A 21,354-nucleotide genomic window follows, 5' to 3' on the forward strand; every position below is an offset into this window, starting at 1 on the left:
AACTTGTTGATGTGCATCCAAATGGGAGAGTATGTTTGTGTTTATTTTGTGGGCATCTTCTACCTGATGATGTACAAGATGTAGCGGTACACTCGTCTTCTGGGAGATGTCTGGCTTTGACTGTCTCCTGAGACACTCCAGATGGAAGGACGATCTCCGCCCTGACACACACACACACACACACACACACACACACACACACACACACACACACACACACACACAAACACACACACACACACACACACACAACAAATATGAAAACACAAAAAAATTAGTCATATATAGAAAAAATAGGCATTGGAGCAATACTTTTGAAAAAAAAATTGTAAACGATGTCTATCTGCACATGTCTACTCACCCAGAGAAGTGGGGCAGAGGAAGACTCTCCTGGGAGACTGCCACCCTCCTCCTCCTCTTCTGTCTTCTACCTCCTCTCCTTCCTCCATGGGAGTCAACTGCTTAAATGTCTCATCATGATACACCAGCCTAATGAGTTCACAAAGACACGCAAAGAGGAGTTAATGAAAGACACACCCCAAAACCAATAACATTTGGAGATGAAAAGGACTTGTCTGTGTGTTTCAGCAGTACATGTCAGAGGAGAGCGAGTGGTCGGCCTCGTGGTACTCCCTGTCGTCGCCGTAGCTCTCATCATACGTCTCCTCCGTTGACCCCTCGCCTCTTCGGATAATTGGCAGACGGCTGTCACTTAAGTCCGAGCTACCGACAAAGAAACAAGCACACAACCAAAACAAACAAACAAACAAAATGAACAAAACACCGACCACAGATGGAAAAACAATTGGACAAATGCGACCAGATGTAAACATAAACAGAAAAAATAAGCAGCTGATTAGCAAAAAACTCGGAGAGAAGCTTAGGAGGAGAGACTGAGAAACCCACTGAGGCATGTAGGAAAAAGAAAGAGGAGGAAGGAGACAAAGAAAAAGCTAGAGGAAAAGAAGGAGAAGCCGGTGGGAATTACAACTATTTTGTAAATTTTGTAACGGTAAAAAGCATCGAAGGCAACACCTGGAATATGACAAACTGATAGCACGACTGAGGTGCAGACATCTTTAAAAAACAAAAACTAGGACACATAAGGTAATGGCTCATAACAGCTAATGTTGTTAGCTAGACCAGAATTTTATTGTAGTCATACTGGGAAATTAAACAGGTACTTTTTTATGCTGTTCTCATCATTTAAAATAAAGGCAAATAAAGTCCTGGAATCAGATGCTGTCTTTGTTGCTCATCTCTCAAGAAGTGGACGGAATGCCTACATTAACCTGGATACAATTTGGTGAGTAGAAAACACAAGAAAGTCTTAATACTGAAATCTTGGTTGTGTGTGTTTTCTTTTCTTGAGACAATCTTAATCTAATCTCTGCATATAATCTGTATTAAATTGTATTCTCTTTGTATTCCAAAGATGTCTTGTCACCCTATCTGTACATATCTGTTTCATACTCTAGACTTAAGCTTTAAGGAGACATCCTGACATTTCAAGTTTCAAAAAAATTATTTGTTAATTGTTGTGTTTCAAATAAAAACCAAGAGTCATAACAAACTGCTTAACTTGCAGTTAGCACTACCCATTTTCTTTAATGACAGACACTTACAAATACAAATGATTATTAGTTTTTTTAGGCATCAGCACATATACTTCTACGAAGAACTGCCTGGTGAAGAAGAACTAAATTGGAAAAAAATGAAAATCCTGTACTCTGCTCTTGCTATAGCATCCCATTATAGCATCAATGTTTCGGTTAGTTTTTTTTATTATAAATGGTGATGCTATAGAAAGAGCAGAGTGCAGGATTTTGAAGAAGTTTGTGATATTTTCCAACATACCTGCACAGAAGAATTGTTGGATGTGCGAATTGTTTCTTCAAGAAGAAAAACTAAATAGAATTTCTAAATGTCAAGATGTCCCTTTAATCCACAGCTATTTAAGCTGCTCCACAGCAAACTGTGGGTTAGAACAGCATTCGATTAAATCCTGACTGTTCTTAATGAGTTTGATCAAGCTGGGTCAAGGTACCTCTGTCGCTAAATCAAGCAAAGAGATGCATCGGAAAGCTTATACTGTACTTTGCTTTGTACTGGAGCACTTATTTCTAGAGCACTTACTGTCTCTACACAGGGAAAGTGAGTTAGTTTAACGCTCCTCTCTAATTAACTATGACCGAGCTGTCTCGCGGGCTGACCTTCTAGGATCAAAACATTTTGTAAACAAAAATAGAAGTCTAAAGCGCTGCTAGACTATGACTATCCAGAGCAAAAGTTCAGAGCACAAAGAGCAGAACATAAGACAAAGAGCAGACATTGTGTCTAACCCAGACAGCAGCAATAAGAGCCTTTGATAGGAAAGGTTTGGTCATGTTGCACCAAACAGTCTATCCATGGCAGATTTTATAGTAACAGCATAGAGCCAGGCTTTTGCTATAGCAACTAAAGCATTATGTGCATAGCAAGTCTCACTATAGCACTCTGACAGTGATGCCATTTTATGTAGCATTATGAAACCTTTAGCACGCAGTTAGGGGACTAACACAACACAACACACACACACACTTTCTCTCTCTGTCCCCTGGCAACATACCGCATGAGGGTGTCATAAAAACACGTCCTGCTTGCCACCAGCGACAAGAGACAGGGAAAGAGAGGAGGAAGGGAAAAGAAAGTGAAGGAAATAGAAGAACATTTATGTCCGCAATAAAATGTCATGTTTATTATGTTTACCAAATATGTGTGACGATGGTCAGGAAATGAAAGAGACAGACTAATAATTCTTGTCTCAGTTCAGGAGCACATTAAATAGGAAAGGATAAAAGACTCCAAAACATCAAGTCAATAAAAGAAAAAAATGTTAAACACTTGATAAAATGCAGATGTAACCTGCACTCACCTCTTTGGAGGAAAGCACCATGCAGATCTTGGCAGCAGGATGGGGGTGAGTGGCTGTCCTGTGTGCCCGTCCACAGTGCTTATGGACGGGCTTGGGAATCGACTGATTCCCTGGGTCGTCACACCGACCATGCTAGTGTTGTTGGCATTGTTGATGTTTGCGTTGGAGCCTGATGAAGAGTAAGAGGAAGGGGTGAAAGTGGTCGAGTCCATAAGCTTCTCGTGGGACGGGCTCTCGCCTTCGCAAGGGGAGCCCTTCTGGCTGATGTGCAAGGGACGCTGGGTAGTAAAGGACTGTGGGAAGGAACTGTGGCCATCGCTCTGGTTGTAGTAGTTGACGTGGTTGCTGAACAACCCACCGGTACGCTGGGGGGTGAGAAGAGAAAGGGTGAAAGAGAAGGGAGAGAAAGAGAGAGAGAGAGAGAGGGAGAGAGGGAGAGAGAGAGAGTGTAAAGGAACGATGACAACGAAGATGAGAATTGTGGAAAAAGGGGAATCCAAATAATATAATATCTATAATATATATCTTACTACACTCAAACACTCAGTCTACAGTTACATTCACCAGCAACAAAACTTTACTCAGCCAAGATGTAAATGCAAAGCAAAGGCCTTGTGTAACAAACTAAGAAGAGATTATATTTGTGATGTATTCTCAAAAACTAGAAATGTATTTTTAACATATGATATCTTTGACATGGGAGCAGAATGATTGAGACAGAAAACATCAGGCATTAATTATTGGTCTAAATTCGAAAAAAAACATATTTCAGTCCATTTGTGTCACATATTGTACGTAAAAGTAACGAAATACAGCAGTAAACAAAACAAAGTGCATGAATGTGGCAATAACAATGACAATGGAGACTGATAACTAGCATAACTCACCCTTGAGCGAAGAAGTACGTATGTATGTCTGTGTGTTTGTGTGTGTGTGAGTGTATGAGGTTTCTGTCAGAGGCTTACAGTTAGAGTGCTCAACTGTTTTTATTTTGCAGCCATTGGATGTGCTTCTAAAATACACAGACCAATTATTAAAATTTTGTTCAGTATCGGCAATAATTGGTAGCCAAGCTATGTGGTGGAGAATGAAGCCTTTTAAATGTATTTTTGATCCTCTGAGCACATGCATGTCCATGTCTGTGCATGGAGCAATAATATGGCTTCAAGCTGGACGCCGATCATCCATCTCTCTCTCTCTCGCTCTCTCTCTCTCTGGAGAGTGAGTGAGGGTGTGTGTATCCAACCTTTACCCTGAAGATATCGTCCTCGGATGCAGCCGACACAGGCTCCTTCAGGCCTTTATCCAGCTCCTCCTCCACGGTCAGGTCTCCAGAGATGGCCCTCCGAATCTCTGGACCGATGTCATGCAAAGTCCGCAGGCCCGCCTACACACAGAGCAAACACACTGAAGTGTTGCACTTTCATTGAATAACACAGTGATCAGCATGTTTATTTTGCCGTCAAAACTCTGAAACAAGGCATCTGTACTTACAGAAAAGATTTTTTGGAAATGAATAATAAAAAAGCCTACTTCGGTATATGCTGTACATTATATCCCCCCTCACATTTCTTTAATCATTTGAAATTTGAAACATCTACTGCTGACTTCTGAATTTCCTGACGAATATATACAGATTTATGATCAAGGGGAAACATTCTCTGTATGTTTGTGTACCTGCAGAGAAAGGGCAGTTTTGGGGGCCACCTTGGCCACCAGCCCCTGTTCTTTCCTCTTCTTAAACTTGCGGAAATATTCCTGGATGAGGAAGGTAGCGTAGAACTTCCCGACTGTTACCTCATCATCTGCAGGAAATAAAAAAATATTACAATTGCGCTTAAAATATAATATAATATAATAATACTTAAAATAAGTAATTAACAAAATGAAAAAATTGAAAAATGAAATTGCAGCATGTAGTGTAATGATTACTAAGTGTTAAGTGCACATTTTATAGATTTGTGTTTATTGTTAGATATGGATGAGCTAAATTCCAGAGTATGAAACTGTGGTGCAGAGTATACCAACCTCCAGCAGGGGGCACTACTTGATCCAAGAGCTTCATGCTGGTTCTCTTCCAGATCTTCTTCACTATTGACCTCAGTTCCTCATTGGCCTGCTCTAGGTTACCTGCACACACACGAACAGCATACATACTGTAAGGTTTAAAGTATTTTAATAGTTGCACACTACATTACTACACAGTCTTATTAGTGTGAAAGCCTCAACACAAGTGTGTTTGTATTTGTATTTATGGGACAGCATATTGTTTGTTCTTTTAACACTGGAGTCTAAGGATTCCCAGGATTGCTATGTGCCAGGAGCGATGTTACATTGTGTGGTTGGGATTAGTAGAGTGTATAAATCAGGGTGGGAAAAGTAAAAAATCAGCACTTCCCTCATCACCCTTGATGCCAACTGCTCCAGTGTAGCTGCTCAGTGGCCATAAGATCAGACTGGGGTTGTATTGGCCAGCTTCCAGATGTGAATGTGTGTAAATATGTAACTTCCCGCAGTAAATAAAAGTAAAAAAGAAGAAAAACACTGAAACTGCGCAAAACGGTAATACATTTAATTCCCTATTCCCTAATTCCTTATGTGATACACTATGTATATGTGCTGATGTGTCCACCATTGTGTATGTGTGTGTGTGTGTGTGTGTGTGTGTATCTTGTGCCTGTACAATTGCGTTAGAGTGTTTGGTTGTGTGTCTTTTACCATCTGTCTTGATCCTGAGTGCTGTTCTGACCAGGGCAAACAGCGTGGCATTGAACATCACTGTTCCATCACTGTTCAAAGGCATGTTCATCGACACCAGACGCTACATTAGAGAGAACATTTTGTTTGATCATGGAACATTTAAAAAAAAATAAAACAGGTACATTTCCTGTGCAAACTGTCAGCTGCCAGTATTTATTGGCAGCTGACAGTTTGTTGAAAATGAGCAGACAGTGGTTTGACACTATGGTCACTATTATTTTCCTATGAAAGGACTTCACTGTCTAAATATCTAAAATATTTTCTGTGCACAATCTGTTGTCAATGTGCCATTTGAGTCACTATGGAAGGTGTTATGAGCTGTCAATATGTCATCACATTGATATCAAGAATGACAAATTTCTGTATATTTACAGCTGGCAAATAGAGAGGGTTTCAAGTATGCTCCCAAATAGTAGCAGAATTAATTCTGAATTTGAAAGCCTAATCAAATATTTTGTATATTTTCTGCTGCCTTCACACAATGTTCGGGCATTTGTGGCACCATGTGTGTGCGTGTTTGTTTACCTTGCAGGCCACCCTGTGTGGACAGAGCTTTCCAAAGCCGAGGGGAGGCTGGATTCTCCGCAGCAGAGTCACAACATCCAGGTGCTTTATCCTCCCCCTGGAAACAGCACAGACGTCACGTTAAAGTGACTCTCTACACAACCTCTGCAGATGAATGATAAAATTATTTGGATGACATATTGTCATGTTGTTAATTCTCTGTAAACTTACTTAGCCTCTGGGTCATATTCAGCCCAGATCCTCTTGAATTCGTCAAGATGATGAGGCCCCAGGATCGACCAATCACGTGTCAGGTAGTCAAAGTTGTCCATGATGACGGCCACAAACAAGTTTATGATCTGGGGAGAATCCGGAATCAGTCAGAAACTACACTAATACATGTTAGACGATTATAGATTACCTGTTTCAAATTATGACCTATAACATCATGCAGTGAATCACTATTTCATGTATTGAATGTAAAATGTAATGTAAAACTTTTTATTTAGTTATTTATCTTTATCATTTAAAGGAATAGTTTGCATGCTTGACAAAACAACTCTCATGTCTGTACGGTAAAATATGAAGCTACAGCCAGGGGATGGTTAGCTTTGGTTAGCACTTGATTTATTGATTGATTTTATTTGACCATTTCTTTATAAGATATGATACAGCTTTACACCATACATAAAAAAAACAAAAAACAAAGTCAGGATAACACAATGAAGCCCTAGGGCTTATTTGCATTGTGGTCCACTTGACTGGATGCAGGAGGAAACTGCTGTCCTGGCTCTGTCCAAAGGTTACAAAATCAGCCTACAAACACTAATTAACTAATTAACATGTCATGTAGTTGACAAAAAGACTCCAGGAAGTCATTGTGCCGGGCTAAGAAATAGTGTGCCGAATAAAACCCCAACATGTCATTCTTACACCTAGTTTTTTTGCCCAGTCTTTTTGCAAGCTAACCACCTGCAGGCTTGACTTTTATAACATTTTCATTTTCTGGAAGTGTGTTTGCCACCTTGCCTAACTGTAATTGATTAAGTGGGATTACTATAATCGTATGAAATATTTTCTTTCTATCTGTTTAGAAGAGGCACATTAAAAATCTAAATTCTCTCTCACTGTACTCACCAGAAAGGCACAGAGCATGTAGAAGCTGACAAAGTAAATAATGGAAAACTGGCTGCCACAGTCCTCGTTAGCCGTGTTGTTCTCATTAGTTGATCCTTTCTCACACGGCCGATCGGGCGAGCACGCCAGCATGATCTCCTGCCATGCCTCACCTGTTGCACATCTGATAGATAGACATGCATGCACACACCCACACAAATGTGCACACACGTTGACGCAGATATGCATGCAAAGATACGCGCATATACAGATACATTAGAGGTACACATTCATGCATAGTTGTGTGCATGTGCGCACCCATGCACCAGCATGAAGTCACATGTGCATTTATGCATTAACATTAAAATATAGAGATGCATGGACGTGAACAAGCATATAGAAAAAAACACACACACACACGCATAGATACAAAGACAAAGAGAGGCAGACACATAAACACACACAGACATATGCATAAGTGTTAGTGTGAACACGGTAAAGAGCAAAAAGATGATCACATCATTATAATATCCTGATACACTGAATTTACAGAGCAACAGCAAAGAAATAATATTTCTTATTTGCTTTTGTTGAGCTGTAGATCAACTGTCTTCCGTTCTGAGTACTATTGAGCTTTCTCACTCTTTGATCATTGTTGGAGGGCTTTGCTATTATTTGTTGACTGTTTGCTGGATATAAATTACACAACAATATGAAGTATTCAAGTATCCTGTCTCTCTGAATGGAAGCCCATTGCTATAATATTCCATGAAGGGATCAGCACATAGAATATGAAAAAAAAAAAATAAATAAATAAATAAATATATATATATATATATATATATATATATATATATATATATATATATATATATATATATATATATATATTTTATGGCAAAATGCTTTAAAAAATAATAGAATGGCTGCTAAAACATAACATAGTTTATCATATCTGATCTATTCTTTCAGTTTCTGTGGTTTTTGCTGTCATAAAATGTCAGTGGTAAACTCTAATGTGAAATATAAAATGCGTTTCAGAGTAAATGGAAGAGAGAAAATATATAGAAGATATAAAAGGAAAAATAATTGTTGTTGATGCAACATTACAGGAATTGATGATTGAGGGAGAAAAGGAGCAGAATGATAATGTCGAAAGAGTAGAAGGCATTGGCTTTGAAACAATGATCAAAAGGGTAGATGTTAAGAGGAGTGGGAAGATGGAGGAACATGAGGGAGGAAAAGAAAGGGGAAAAGTACACAAGATGAGGAGTGTAATCATCTTCCTCACCTGAAGAGCAGCAGCACTGCCTGAGGGAACGTCTGAAAATTGTTGTTCCTGTTGATCTGTGTGTGGTCCCGCAGCGCTATCTTACCAAACATCTGCACAGGAGGGGAAGTAGTCACAGCACACAGGGTATGACATCAGCATTGACAGGAGGAAGTGATTGCTCTCTGGGATAATCGAAACTAGAGGCCGCTGTCCCTCTCATCATCAGTGATACAAACAACTCAACAGGATAAAAAGGACAGACAGGGAGAGGAACAGGAGCAACAGCTAGAGGAGAGAGAGAAGTGGCGCAGAGAGGGACGACGTGACCAAACAGGAACTCTGGAAGACAAGACTCCAGGAGGACAGACACAGGATGGAGGCCAGCTGGAGGAGAGAGGGAGAGAGAAGAAAACACAACAGAGGGAAGGAAACAAGTTGACAAGACAACAGCTTACCTGCATGCCGATGACAGCGTATATGAAGAATAGCATCACTATAAGCAGAGCTACGTAGGGCAGAGCCTAAAGAGGAGAGAGACACTTTAGTGACAAGTTGTCGACAGTATTATCCTGCACCAAGGCTGATGTCCATTCACTTTCATTCAAATATTACACATCCAATAGTTTACAATTGATTTTGGAATTTATTGTTAAAATAGGTTGATTGACCTCGCACTTATTTATTTTTCAAATTAGCAGGTGCAATGTGAAAACTATATTGGTACTTTCTGAAGTGAAAGTGAACTGATCTGCAGCCCTGTGTGGCACAACACCAAAAAAAACACAGGATAAATCATCTGACTTAGAAGTGAAAAACCTCAGTAAAATACAAACTGCTCTCTGCATTTAGCCAGGAGACCAGTCCCAACATATCGTACATGACCCAACCATGGCCAGAATAGGTTTGTTTTCTATTTTCACACACCTGGGAGACTGTCTGGAACTGAGCTCCTGGCTAACATTACCCCTGTGACTGGGAGGGCAGGGCCAAATATGATGAATAAATGTTTGATTATCTGTCAATATGTAATCCACAGATTAATGAAATAAGGATAAAGGGTACAGTGATCTTACATTTTTTTATCTGTGTTAAGTACAGTAATACATTCAAGAGCACTGCTGATTTTAAATCCAACACCATGAGTCTGGTTTTTGCTGAATCACCAATGTTTCAAATTCCAATGACTTGTACTGTGTACTATGTACTGTGTAATGTACTGTGACATGAAGAGGCCCGCCTCAGTTAAAACAAGAGAGAGAACAGATTATTTCCATTTCCCCATAACACTCTATCAAATGATTTCATTTTTTGGTGGAGTGCTTCGTTACACGTATCTACTGCTTAACCTGCTACAGGGAATGGTGAGCTTTCAGGGGTTAGTAGTAGGGTGTTGGAGGGAAAAAGGGGTAGAAGAAGAAGTGGAGGAAGAGGAGGAGAGATGAGTATGAAAGAGAAGAAAATAGATTGCTGGTTAAGTTCGTGCCTGTTTCCTAGCTTCATATCCCTACATCCCTCCCTGCCGTTGTAAAAGGTCTCTGTTACCTCACACCATCCCTCTTTCTTTTTCTCCTTCCCCATCTAGACTAAACTGTGCGACATCCCACCCTTCTGATTTCTTGCAAAAATAGGGGGTGGAGACGAGAAGGGAAGAGGCAAGGAAAGGAGAGCTGGCTTGTGAGACTCCACCAGGCTGGATTTACACAAGAACAAGGATATTTTTTAGCCCTATGTGACTCAGATCGGAAATTACAAGATCATTTGCGCAGTATTAATAACATTAAATTAGTCTATTCTAATCAAATGGCATTTTAATACCTACCTATGGGAAATAAACTTTGCTATGCCAAGTGTGGATCACAAAAATTCTCTGCTTTGAAAAGTGAAATGTAGATAAGATAGTGGCCTTCAAAAAAGGGCTCCAATCTGGGTCACGTTAGGGTTAAAGCTCCACTTTCCCTCTTCCATTTCAGTCCTGTGTAAACCCAACCCCCTGCTCTAGCATGTTGTGTCCGGTTCTCCCCTCACTTGGAAGGATTTGATGAAGGTCCACAGCAGGGTCCGAATCCCTTCCCCGCGAGACAGCAGCTTCACCAGCCTCATCACGCGGAACAGCCGGAAGAAGGTGATGGAGATCCTGGCGTTCTCTTCAGAGTTCTGCAGTCCCTTTTGGTGGGGTTTGGTGTTTTTTTTTTTGGAAAAAACACAGGACGCATGGGGACACATGCAAAAGGTAAGGGAGGGAACACACACACACACACACACACACACACACACACACACACACACACACACACACACACACACACACACACACACACACACACACACACACACACACACACACACACAGGTAAAGATGAACATACAAACATACACACATGCACACACAGACATATGCAGAAATGCAGACATACAAGAAACATTCGTATGCATATCCCCACCCACACATATGTATGTGGATGTAAATATGAATAACACACATACATGCACGCACGCACGCACACACAGACACACAGACAGACAGACAGACAGACACACACACACACACACACACACACACACACACACACACACACACACTGAGTTAATAAATGGAAATCTGCGTCCTACAAAATCCCATCAAAATCAACTGACAAAAGAGATCTGGGAGAGAATCGGGCAATCATGCTTATTTTTGTGGCTTCATGGAAAAATCACTTGGCAACAAAGACATTCACAAACTACCTATCAGCTTCCTAAATACACCTGCTTCAACCTCTCTTTATAGATATGTCCAAATGTGCAACAAGAGTTTTTAAAGGCACCTAACCATCAAAACTAGAAACGGCCACATTAGTCTTTACTGATATTACAGGTTCAGGCATTCTGCTGTTACTTATACATTACCTCAGTGCTGTCATAATCAAGGTGAATAACACACTCTTGGGTGTTGTTTCTATAACCGATTACAGGTTAATTCAGCCTTGCAATGACATTTGACAAACAAGCATTTGGAGCCCCTGAAGTAAATCATCTTACAAATCTGAATAATTGGATTATTCTGCACCGGTACGGACTAAAAGTCTAATAGCTGAGACCGGGCCAGAGAGATTTCCATCGATAGAGGCAAGCTCTTTCATAAATCACTGATAACAATTCACAACAGATACAGTACAAAAATTCTAGCCTGCAGGCAGATTCCTGTTTCAATAAATCATGCAGGCAGGCTAATTGTTTGTTTGTCACGGAGCAACTGGCCACCGGGAGAAACAATCCAAAGATGACTTTTAGGCGGATAAAGATATTACTACCTAATGCAGCCACTTCCAGGTAAAAAGATAATATTTTCATGGGTGGTAAATCTTTTTGTTTACTATGGTCAAAACTGTTTGACCATAGTAAAACAGTTTTCTCCCCTACAATCATTTTATTTGCAGAACCTCTTGCAATGAACATGCAATATTTCAACCCTTAAGGTGATTTAAGCAATCTATTATTTGGTATACTTTGGAAAGTTGCAGTTTATTCTAAATATGCCTTAGCAAAGCTCTTGAGAGGCACTGTATCATTCTGTCTATTGTCCCAGTACTCATCCACACAAAATAACTCCATGATGAAATATTCAGCCATCTCGCTGAGTGCTATTCTAATACAGATTTATTTATTCATGCTGCTGCTGCTCATTCTCAGGGACAAAAGGCAGAAAAACAAAGGCAACATCAGGATTTGTGTAAAGCATGATGCAGTTGCAGTTAATACAGCAACTAAGGACCCAGTATATTATTTACAATTACACCGCAAACAGCACATGGATCAGGTGAAGCCTTTATACAGCAGTGACAATTATCAAGTATGCATAAAATAAACTTGACTGCATAGAAAAGCAGCACTTGTACCATAACAATTTAGCCACAACAGTTCCATACTACATCTGCCTTCACTGTGGAAATAAATGTGACCCTAAAAAGATCATCCTATCTGACCTCTAAATCTATTTCATGCCATTTGTGTTTTTCCAAGAGGCCATCAATTCTTTATGCTAATCCCACAAAGAAAACACAGTGTGCTTCTCAAAAGAACTAGCCATTCACCACACATCTTAATGAAGTTTGGGATAACAGATGTGATATGTTACTTTTCAACATAACACGTTAGAGTTGTGTTCAGAGAAATAATTCATCTTGTCTCTAAAAATGTTCTATAGAAATCAAAGATTGTAAAATTCACCACACTCATTATTCATTTTTCTATATCTCTGGGAAAACTGGGAGCAGTTTGGGTACTTTCTAAAGGTAGATGTCACATTTCTGGTTACACTGTAGTGTTGACAAGTAACCCAAGACATGAGTTGTCCCAAACTCCAACGACAGATATGCAGAAAATGAAAAATCCTTCTGAGGAGAGTAAGTCAAAATGTTGTACTGCATGTAATACCACAACTGGACCACAATGGGGACCATTGCACCATTAAGAGAGTGGGGCAGTGAGTGGGAGAGGTACAGTAACAGTGTAACAGAGAGAGAGAGAGAGAGAGAGAGAGAGAGAGAGAGAGAGGAGAGAGAGAGAGAGAGAGAGAGAGAGTTTGAATATAAAGAATAGTTTGAATTATTCAGAGACATCCAAACAGACTGATTCACAGATAGATTAGACAGATAGAAAGATAGACAGCAGGCCAGTGGAGAAGAGTGATCGAAAGAGAGACAGCGTGATAGCGTGACCATGATGGCTTGCACTCATGACGAAGCACTACAGATACCTCACCCATAAGGGAAGGGGAGCGAGTTGCAAGCCATGGGGGGAGGTGGGGGCAGCGAGCACCATGGCAACAACAATAGCCACTCAAGGAAAGTCACAAGACTCCAGTTATACTAGGCCTGCACAATACATTGCCTTTCACCATACACACACATATACTGTATATAAACATGTAAAAAGTATAAACAACAGCTACATAAATATAACTCTGGACATGCTGCAGAAGATGACAGCGGGAGCGATAGAGGAGAGTTGACAGGACAAATGAAAAGCCACAATTTTGGATCATACCATGGTTGGCGTAGCAGAAGGAGGGATGGAAGGATGGAGGGATGGAGGGATGGTGGAGGAGGTAGGGAGGCGTACGAGGTTACCGTTGGAGCGTACCATTGGCCTTACCACAGGGGGGTGAGAGGAGGAAGAGGAGGAGGAGGAGGGCGAAGAGGAGGAGGACGAGGACGAGGAGGAGTCAGCTGGCTTTAAGGAAAGGCAACAAAGATCAGCACCAGAGCAGCGCCTTGGTGTGTGTGTGTGTGTCACTGTGCATGTACAGCATGTGTGTCTTTTAGTGTTTTTATGTATGTGAAAAGTTGTGAGAATTTCACACCACCCCTGAAATTAACTCTGCCAGGCTATATAGGGTTCAGTCTCTGATCAGCCCTCCCAGGTGAAAAAAAATAATTTCATCTGGGCCAGGAGGGAAAATTCTATAAAATATTACTGCATATCGAGACTGAAACCATCCTGTGTGAGGGCCACATCTGGCTGAATGACAGCACTAGAAGATTAAAACATGTAGGAAGTTTAAGATATTTTGAAATTGCTGTCCAACGCCTTGAGGGCCAAAATAATGAATGATGGTCTGGGGCAGCCACAAGGGGACATGAGCTGACTGTGTATGTGTCTATGTGCGACACAGCCTTTGTCACATGCATGAGTTTGTGTGTATGATGGGGGATAGAGAGGCGCCTCTGTAGCTATCTGTTTTTCTTTCTACCAGCTGAAGCTACAGTACAGTAACAGTGGTTAAAGCTTTAGCTTAACTCAGGCTATGTTTACCAAATGCATCTTGGCATTAAAAGGACAATGCCTCCTTTCAATATGTGTTATTCAAGCCTCTCTCTGACCTGAGAATAGTCAAGATCCAAGTGAAATTAGAACTTTAATCTACTTTCAGGTCAAAGAAGAATACCACAATAAAAAAGACAGGAAGCTGAGATAATGTTGGCCATTTAAAGAGGATTTTAGATGCTTTTGGAAATCGGAGCCCAAAGTATTTAAACAACACTGAGAAGCACAAAGATAACATACTGTAGGGAGACACACTTTGGTCATCTCTGGTATTACAACATTTATTATAACATTTACCCATTGGAGTGATAGATTAACAACTAGTTCAATCTATGACTCAGGAGCTGTTGTGTGTGTGTACGTGTCTGATGAGAAAAGCTGAGGCATTAGGGTGTGAATGGAAGGAAGTTGGAAGGAAGGACAACTGTAGGAAGGAAGGGAGGGAAGATTGATGGATAAAGGGAAGATAAGGATGAGTTGGAAATATAGGCAGGAAGGAAGAAAGGACGGGGGACGGAAAGAGGGAAGATGGGACCGATTCAAACTAAGTGCAAACTAAGTAAAAACTGAAATATGAGAAAGTGTGTGCATTTGTCTGCATGTATGTGTATGAATGTGTGCCAGCTGGGTCAATTTAAGCATAATTTAAATCTTAAAGTTGCTTCAATTTGTACGTGAAAACAAAGCTGTGAACCAAATAAACTCAAATCAGTCCTCATTATTATATGTCTCATTATAAAGTGACACAAAGCAAATTACAGACTACCGTGGACTTGGAGGATCCGTGCATGGCTTGTAATTTTAACCAAACAGAACAGTCAATTTGTAAATAAATATATAGTAGTCCATTCAGGCTGAACTACAGTGCAGATGTGAGTTACTGTAGTTGCAGCTCATCAGATTTAGGGGCTCATTTAAAATTAACTTGAGCTGTTTTCTCACATTGCACGTTATGTTTTCAAGCAAAAGAATTCATCAGTTCAGTCAGTTCAATAGGTAACACGGGTATCTTGAGAACATTCTTACCCTAGATTTGTGGTTTATACCCCTTTTTGTTTCTTAAGCTTGATCCATACATTTTAAGTACTGCAACATAAAAGTGGATTTTAATATAATGTGTAAGGTGCTGGGATTAAAAACACACAACTAACTGATAACAGATAATTGGTTGACCTCTTAGGGTATATGAAAATCATGAGAGACCCATGTTACCCAGCTTGCATTTCAGGTGAGCAAGCCGCACCGCAAACCAACGAGAAAGAAGACAGAGAAAGACAGAGATAAACATCCATAAAAGAAGAGTTAAGTGAACTGAAAAAGATCAGAAGGAGAAGGAGAGAGATGGAGAGTAGAAGAGGAGGCATTCCAAATAGAGAGAAAGAAAAAGAGAAATAGATGCAGTCCATACTGGCATCGTCTGCAAGACACCGCTCAGAGAAAACCACTACAAATCTGTTCACACTACTTCTACTCAAAACAAAAACCAAAAAACGAAAAAGAAACCATATAAGATTTAAGAAGCACCCGCAGGTTGCTGGGGAGAATTAGAGACCCAGGATTAAGTAAGTATTCTGATTCGATGACCACAAAAAGTGCAGCTAATTTAAGTCAACAAGCACCCAACAGAGCAGCGATGTGGGTGCACTCAAACGAGAGATTTTAGTCATTTAATATTTACTGAAGGCAAAGTGATAACATTTTAAAGCTGGCCTGTTACTGCACTTCGCTGTGTACTTAGGAATGCAACGGCAGAGAGGTAGCTGTTGGCAAGCTGCTACTATTAGTTTCTAATTGCATTGCTCAGTACGTTAAAAAGCATTCACTTGTGCTATTCTGTTGGATGAAATGCAGTAGCAGGCTAAAATTTTAAATATCTCAGTGGCAGGGTCCCAGTTAAAAAAAACAGACAAGAGTTCTCATAGTATTGTAGTGCGGAGGGTTTCTTAAAAAGAAAAATAGAAAAGGTAGCTTGGGCATCTCATCACCCAAATCATTAAAAACCACCAGAGAAGAAGAAGAAGAAGAAGAAAAAGAAGAAAAAAAAAAGACTTGGGGCATGCCTTTAGGTTAGGGGTAAAAGAGGAAAATAATGAAACATTCAAAAAGAACTGCAAACCACTCAACAAAATCAATCAAATCAAAGGCAAACTCCAAACCAAAGTGTTGCGTGCAACATCAGTGACTTGTATAGATGACAAAGATGTATATCTCTGGCCCATAGAACCTCAGTATAAAGGTGATTAATCGATCAGTGGTTGTCAGTTCCCAACAGAAATGTTATATTTCAAATAGATTTTTTTTCACTCTGTCAGCCTTTTGTTAAGTGTCTATGTATAGATTTATGTATTTATACACTCCTCTCTTCCTGTGTGTAAAAGCATACTTTGCTTAAAGATCAGATACATTCATTGTCTGCAAAGCAACAAAAGGGTTGTGGACATGTATGATACTTTTTGTGATTCCACTGACATCAAATTCCTAAATAGAATAACTGATTAAAACATTAAATATTCATGTACAGTTTTAAAATGACCCAGTGTTTCCAAGCAGTTTGGTTAGCCTCTCATGGGGCCAAATGGAATTCCCTTTCTAAAGGCCCAAAAACAAACTCCAAGCTCATACACCCCTGGGATACACTCACCCTATTTGTATGCCTGACCAGTGCTGTCTGAGGTGAAACACTGCATTCCACCATGGGGGAACACACCGGTGAACACATCAGTGCACATCTTTTCTCTGCTTCATGTCCTCAAACCAGCAGCAGGCTGAGGGTGTGAGAGCATTTCAGGCAAACCTATGCTTAATATGGCATATATATACATATATATATATATATATATATATATATAAAAAAAAATATTTATATATATTTATATATATATATACACACATATATATATATATATATATATATATATATATATATATATATATAATAGGGGCCTATATAATTAATGTGAAATATTTAAAAACTGTTGAAGCTTGGATACATAAATGTCTTTGTGTATATTGACCTAGTGGATGTGGATAAGGATCAGAGATGGGGACTCGAGTTTGAGACTCAGACTCGAATCGCACTTAAGTCGCACATGCAGTGACTTAAGACTTGAGATCTTGTCCTCAAAATACTTCAGACTCGACTCTGACTTGAGATGCAGGACATGTGAACAATCTTTATTTTTAGGAAACGTCTGACGAGCTGAATGTTATTCCTGTCCCTGCATAACCTATAACCTACCTACGTAATACGTATCTGCTGCGTAAGGCCACACGTGAGAGAGGACAACAAACAAGTCGACCGCACCGGCGGCTGCTGAGCTTCCTGGATGGAATGCAGCAGGTGATACAACACTCATTATAACCACGAGAGACTTGAGACTTGACTTGGACTCTAGCTCAGAGACTTGACTTGGACTCTAGCTCAGAGACTTATGAGCATCTCTGAAAAGGATTCAGTATAAATTGTAAATAAAAAAAGGAATAGTTTTGGCTAACTGGCTTATTCGTTTTCTTGCTGAGAGTTAGATGAGAAGATTGATACCACTCTCAAGTCTGTACGCTAAATATTAAACTGGACCCTGCTGTTAGCATACAGTAGCTTAGCATAAAGACTAAGCAAGGCTGGTATGTGTGTCTTTATAAGCTGAAACAAATGTACATGTATATCAAAGTTAGACTTGTATACTTATATATCTGTCTCCACCTAATGAGGTTTCTTTAACTTCTAATGCTAAATTAAGAGTTCTGTCCAGTCACACTTTGTAGTGTACATAGTTCTCAGCCTATTCTTCTGCCAAAGAGCACTTTGATTATCAAATGAATAAAACACCAACTATCCCTGAAGTGTAAACACAATAGACACTTAACATTTGACTTGTGTTTGGGATATTCATTCTTATTCAGCCCCACAATTGACCATAGGGCCTCCACGTCGATAATAAATGAATTCATACATACATTTACATAAATTTTACAGGCCTTGAGTAAATCCATTTATGGATCAAATTGTTCCCCATGTCTGCACATTACTATTGTCGGATAAAAATAAAAAACTGCAACTTGTATTAAAATTGTCCCTAGTGATTTATGAATTGGGTGTGTTTCATGACCCTTGGGTCAAAACACCATTGTTCAGAAATGAGAATCTGTATTTGTTCCTTCTTTCCAGAAAATCTTTCTTTTGCAGAAATGTGGATCATTATATACAGTACAAGGCCTGGATATACCACCTTTACATCTGTCATGCTATACAGTGCCCACCATGCCAGGGGAATGGACACTATCCCCTGTGGCAATGATAAAAGATCAAATAAATGTGAAACCAAACCAAAGTGCTGAGACAATGCAACAGGTTCTATTGGAAAATGCAATAGTTTTTGATGCTACTGATGCTCAGCAGACCGAGGCATGAATACCTATCTGAAGCAGCTTCAAATAATAGAAAATCTAAACAAAATAATACTAGGAGAATAAAGTTTTAAATGCAGCCTTATTACACTGCTGAAGAACAATGCGTAGGAATGGGAAGGGGGAACATCAAGAACAAGTTGTTTTGCAGCCTCCATTGTTATAAACAATACATTTTAACAAAATATAATATGATGGAGTAATGATAATGTTAGTTCCCAAAAAATATTAATTATAAATCAAACTGACTGTGTCAAAAGGTATTTAGATGTTAAAGGGTCAAAGTTCTCCAAGCATAACTTTAAAATTTTGTCTTTCATACGTTTTTAAATTACACAAACTCTACACAGGGCACTGCACTCTGTTTTGAATGCACTACATCTGGCTGTTTTCACTGCCAAACTTATTCAGCCGTCTCTTAAGTCCAAATGTGGTGCAGCTGAAGTTCCCTAATCATTTGAAAGCATGCAAGATGGGTATCGGCACTCTGTCTGTTTGTGTGTGTGGGAATGGCAGAGCAGGCAGGCAGGAAGGGAGGGAGGGTGTTGGACTACTTACGTTAACCTCAGTGATCGCTATGTCAACAATGCTACCCACAACTATCAAGGCATCAAATGTGTTCCATGCATCAACAAAATAATGCTGCGTAGGGGTGGAAAGAACAGAAAAACAACAGAAGAAAAGGACAGAACATAAGACATTTAAAAAATGGATAGAACGGAAATTAAAGGAGAGAGGAGAAAAATAAGATAAAAACATTATATACATAAGCACTGGAGTTTCTAGTAGGAGAGAGGGAAAGAATCAACAAAATTCAATGGCAAAAAAAGAACAGAAGGGGCAGTCTGAAAGAGATGGACAGCAGAGGAAGAGCAGCGGCGATCGGTCATGCTTGTCCATGAGAGGAAATGTCAACAACAAGAACAACAGTAAAGAACAAATTGCAACAAAATCACAACAAAAAAACGCCCCTGTTGCTGTAGTTAAAAATTATGTGTAAGTCTGTTTGTGATTGGTCAGTGAGTTAGTTCAGTTAGTGAGGGAGGGAATCAAACCTGAGGACATGTCACAGTCTGACAAAAAAATAAAAATAAAAATAAAACCCAACAACATCTGAGATACTGTAAGGAATAAGGAATGAGGACGCAAGACAGGAACCCTTTGTGTTCAAAGCTAAAACCCTGCCTCTGTTGCCTCTACTTTTTAAGAAACCCAGGAAGAAGCTTGTTCTTGCTCAGGAACCCTTGTGGTTGGGGGTCCCCTGAGTAGCAGCGGCCATCTTGGAGTAAAGGATGGAGGGAGAGAAGGAGGAGGAAGAATAAGAGAAAGAGGAGACAGAGAAAGAAGGAAGAGAGATGAAGAGAAAAGACAGCACAAAACAACACAGAATAGCCACAAAGGAGAGGAGAGTGGCAAGAAATGAAAGAGTCAGAAGAAGCAAGAGGGCACAAGACAGAGAGAAAGAGAGAGCGACAAGAAGAGTGAGAGTGGGCATCGTACTTACGTTGATCTCACTGAGAATGACGTCTATTATGCTGCCAATTACGATGAGGAAATCAAACACATTCCAGGGATCACTAAAGTACCCCTACACAGGATGAGGTGAGCAGGAGGAGGAGGGTAAGAAAGGTAGGTTAGAAGGAAAACAACATCTGCTGCCACTTCCCAGTCCTATTAAGGTGGTATGAGGTTGTACAGTACACAAAGGAAACAGGAAAAAAACAGCTGATGAACCAACACATGAAAAGACACATTTGTATTCTAATGAACAGAATCAACTTGTTTCCTTTGCAGTATCTTTTCATTAAGTGCAGCTGAATTTCCCGCTCTGTTATAGCGTGTTAGATGGCATTTAAGTCTGTATTCTCTGTATTTAAATGTTATTACTTAAAGCCAACTTTGTATGTTTAACTAATGAGCGCAATTTATCATCAGTAGTAGTACAAAATGAGTATTTATGAAAAAACATCCACATAGCTTCAGGCCAAAACAGTATTATTTAGGGTGGTAAAATAAAAATATATTATATGTACTGTGAAAGGAGAGAGCTGGATATTAGAGAGACTGTGCTATGTTCTGGTGTAGAGACACAGCTTTGGTATACTTGAACTTGGAGAGACAGCCAACATCTAACAAGGGTAATTTGGAAACTAGCCTGGCATATGGGCTTTTCAGAAACATTTCATCTACTGTAAAGCAAATTACATCTAATTCAGATTCAGGCTGATTGTTTTCCCATAGCACATTTAGATTTTTTATCACTGTGGCTAGAAAGGCTAATGATGTTACTGTGTTTGTGCCAATATTGTGCAACGAGATGGGAGGAAATTTGTTAGTTATTGTATGTCTAAAGATGGTTTGAAGTTGGAGCAGGGGAATGCGAAGGATCACTGGATAATGAGATGTGAGGCCTCTAGTCTAGAACTCTTATTTAACACTGACTACCGGTATATACTGTAGTACACCAACAGAATTACTGCATTACTTCCAATATGCACAAACAAATACCACTGATGTATTTGCATCAAACTGGTAAATTAGCAGATACAGAGAGATGCTGAGAGAAAATCTATCT

The 21,354-nt window shown here is 39.7% G+C and overlaps 1 protein-coding gene across 12 annotated transcripts in view; it reads right to left on the reverse strand.

Moving 5' to 3' along the window:
* The window catches only part of cacna1c (calcium channel, voltage-dependent, L type, alpha 1C subunit), a 218,210-nt gene that overhangs the window by 13,443 nt on the left and 183,413 nt on the right, over positions 1-21,354 (reverse strand). For 3 of the 12 annotated variants that reach the window (XM_039791494.1, XM_039791493.1, XM_039791492.1), the window contains 17 exons: positions 19,338-19,421; positions 13,689-13,778; positions 10,593-10,730; positions 9,023-9,088; positions 8,586-8,677; positions 7,316-7,478; positions 6,410-6,537; positions 6,200-6,296; positions 5,633-5,735; positions 4,943-5,044; positions 4,592-4,719; positions 4,161-4,301; positions 2,915-3,279; positions 2,609-2,635; positions 595-723; positions 362-489; positions 64-161 (listed from right to left, as the gene is read on the reverse strand). In XM_039791494.1, coding sequence (XP_039647428.1) covers positions 64-161; positions 362-489; positions 595-723; positions 2,609-2,635; positions 2,915-3,279; positions 4,161-4,301; positions 4,592-4,719; positions 4,943-5,044; positions 5,633-5,735; positions 6,200-6,296; positions 6,410-6,537; positions 7,316-7,478; positions 8,586-8,677; positions 9,023-9,088; positions 10,593-10,730; positions 13,689-13,778; positions 19,338-19,421 — 2,079 coding nt within the window. Of the gene's footprint in view, positions 1-63; positions 162-361; positions 490-594; positions 724-2,608; positions 2,636-2,914; positions 3,280-4,160; positions 4,302-4,591; positions 4,720-4,942; positions 5,045-5,632; positions 5,736-6,199; positions 6,297-6,409; positions 6,538-7,315; positions 7,479-8,585; positions 8,678-9,022; positions 9,089-10,592; positions 10,731-13,592; positions 13,779-19,337; positions 19,422-20,283; positions 20,368-21,354 lie in introns of all 12 variants that reach the window. The other 9 variants (XM_039791500.1, XM_039791499.1, XM_039791498.1 and 6 more) reach the window with 7 other exon arrangements.

Source organism: Perca fluviatilis, chromosome 23 (assembly GCF_010015445.1).
Source record: "Perca fluviatilis chromosome 23, GENO_Pfluv_1.0, whole genome shotgun sequence".
Taxonomy (NCBI): domain Eukaryota; kingdom Metazoa; phylum Chordata; class Actinopteri; order Perciformes; family Percidae; genus Perca; species Perca fluviatilis.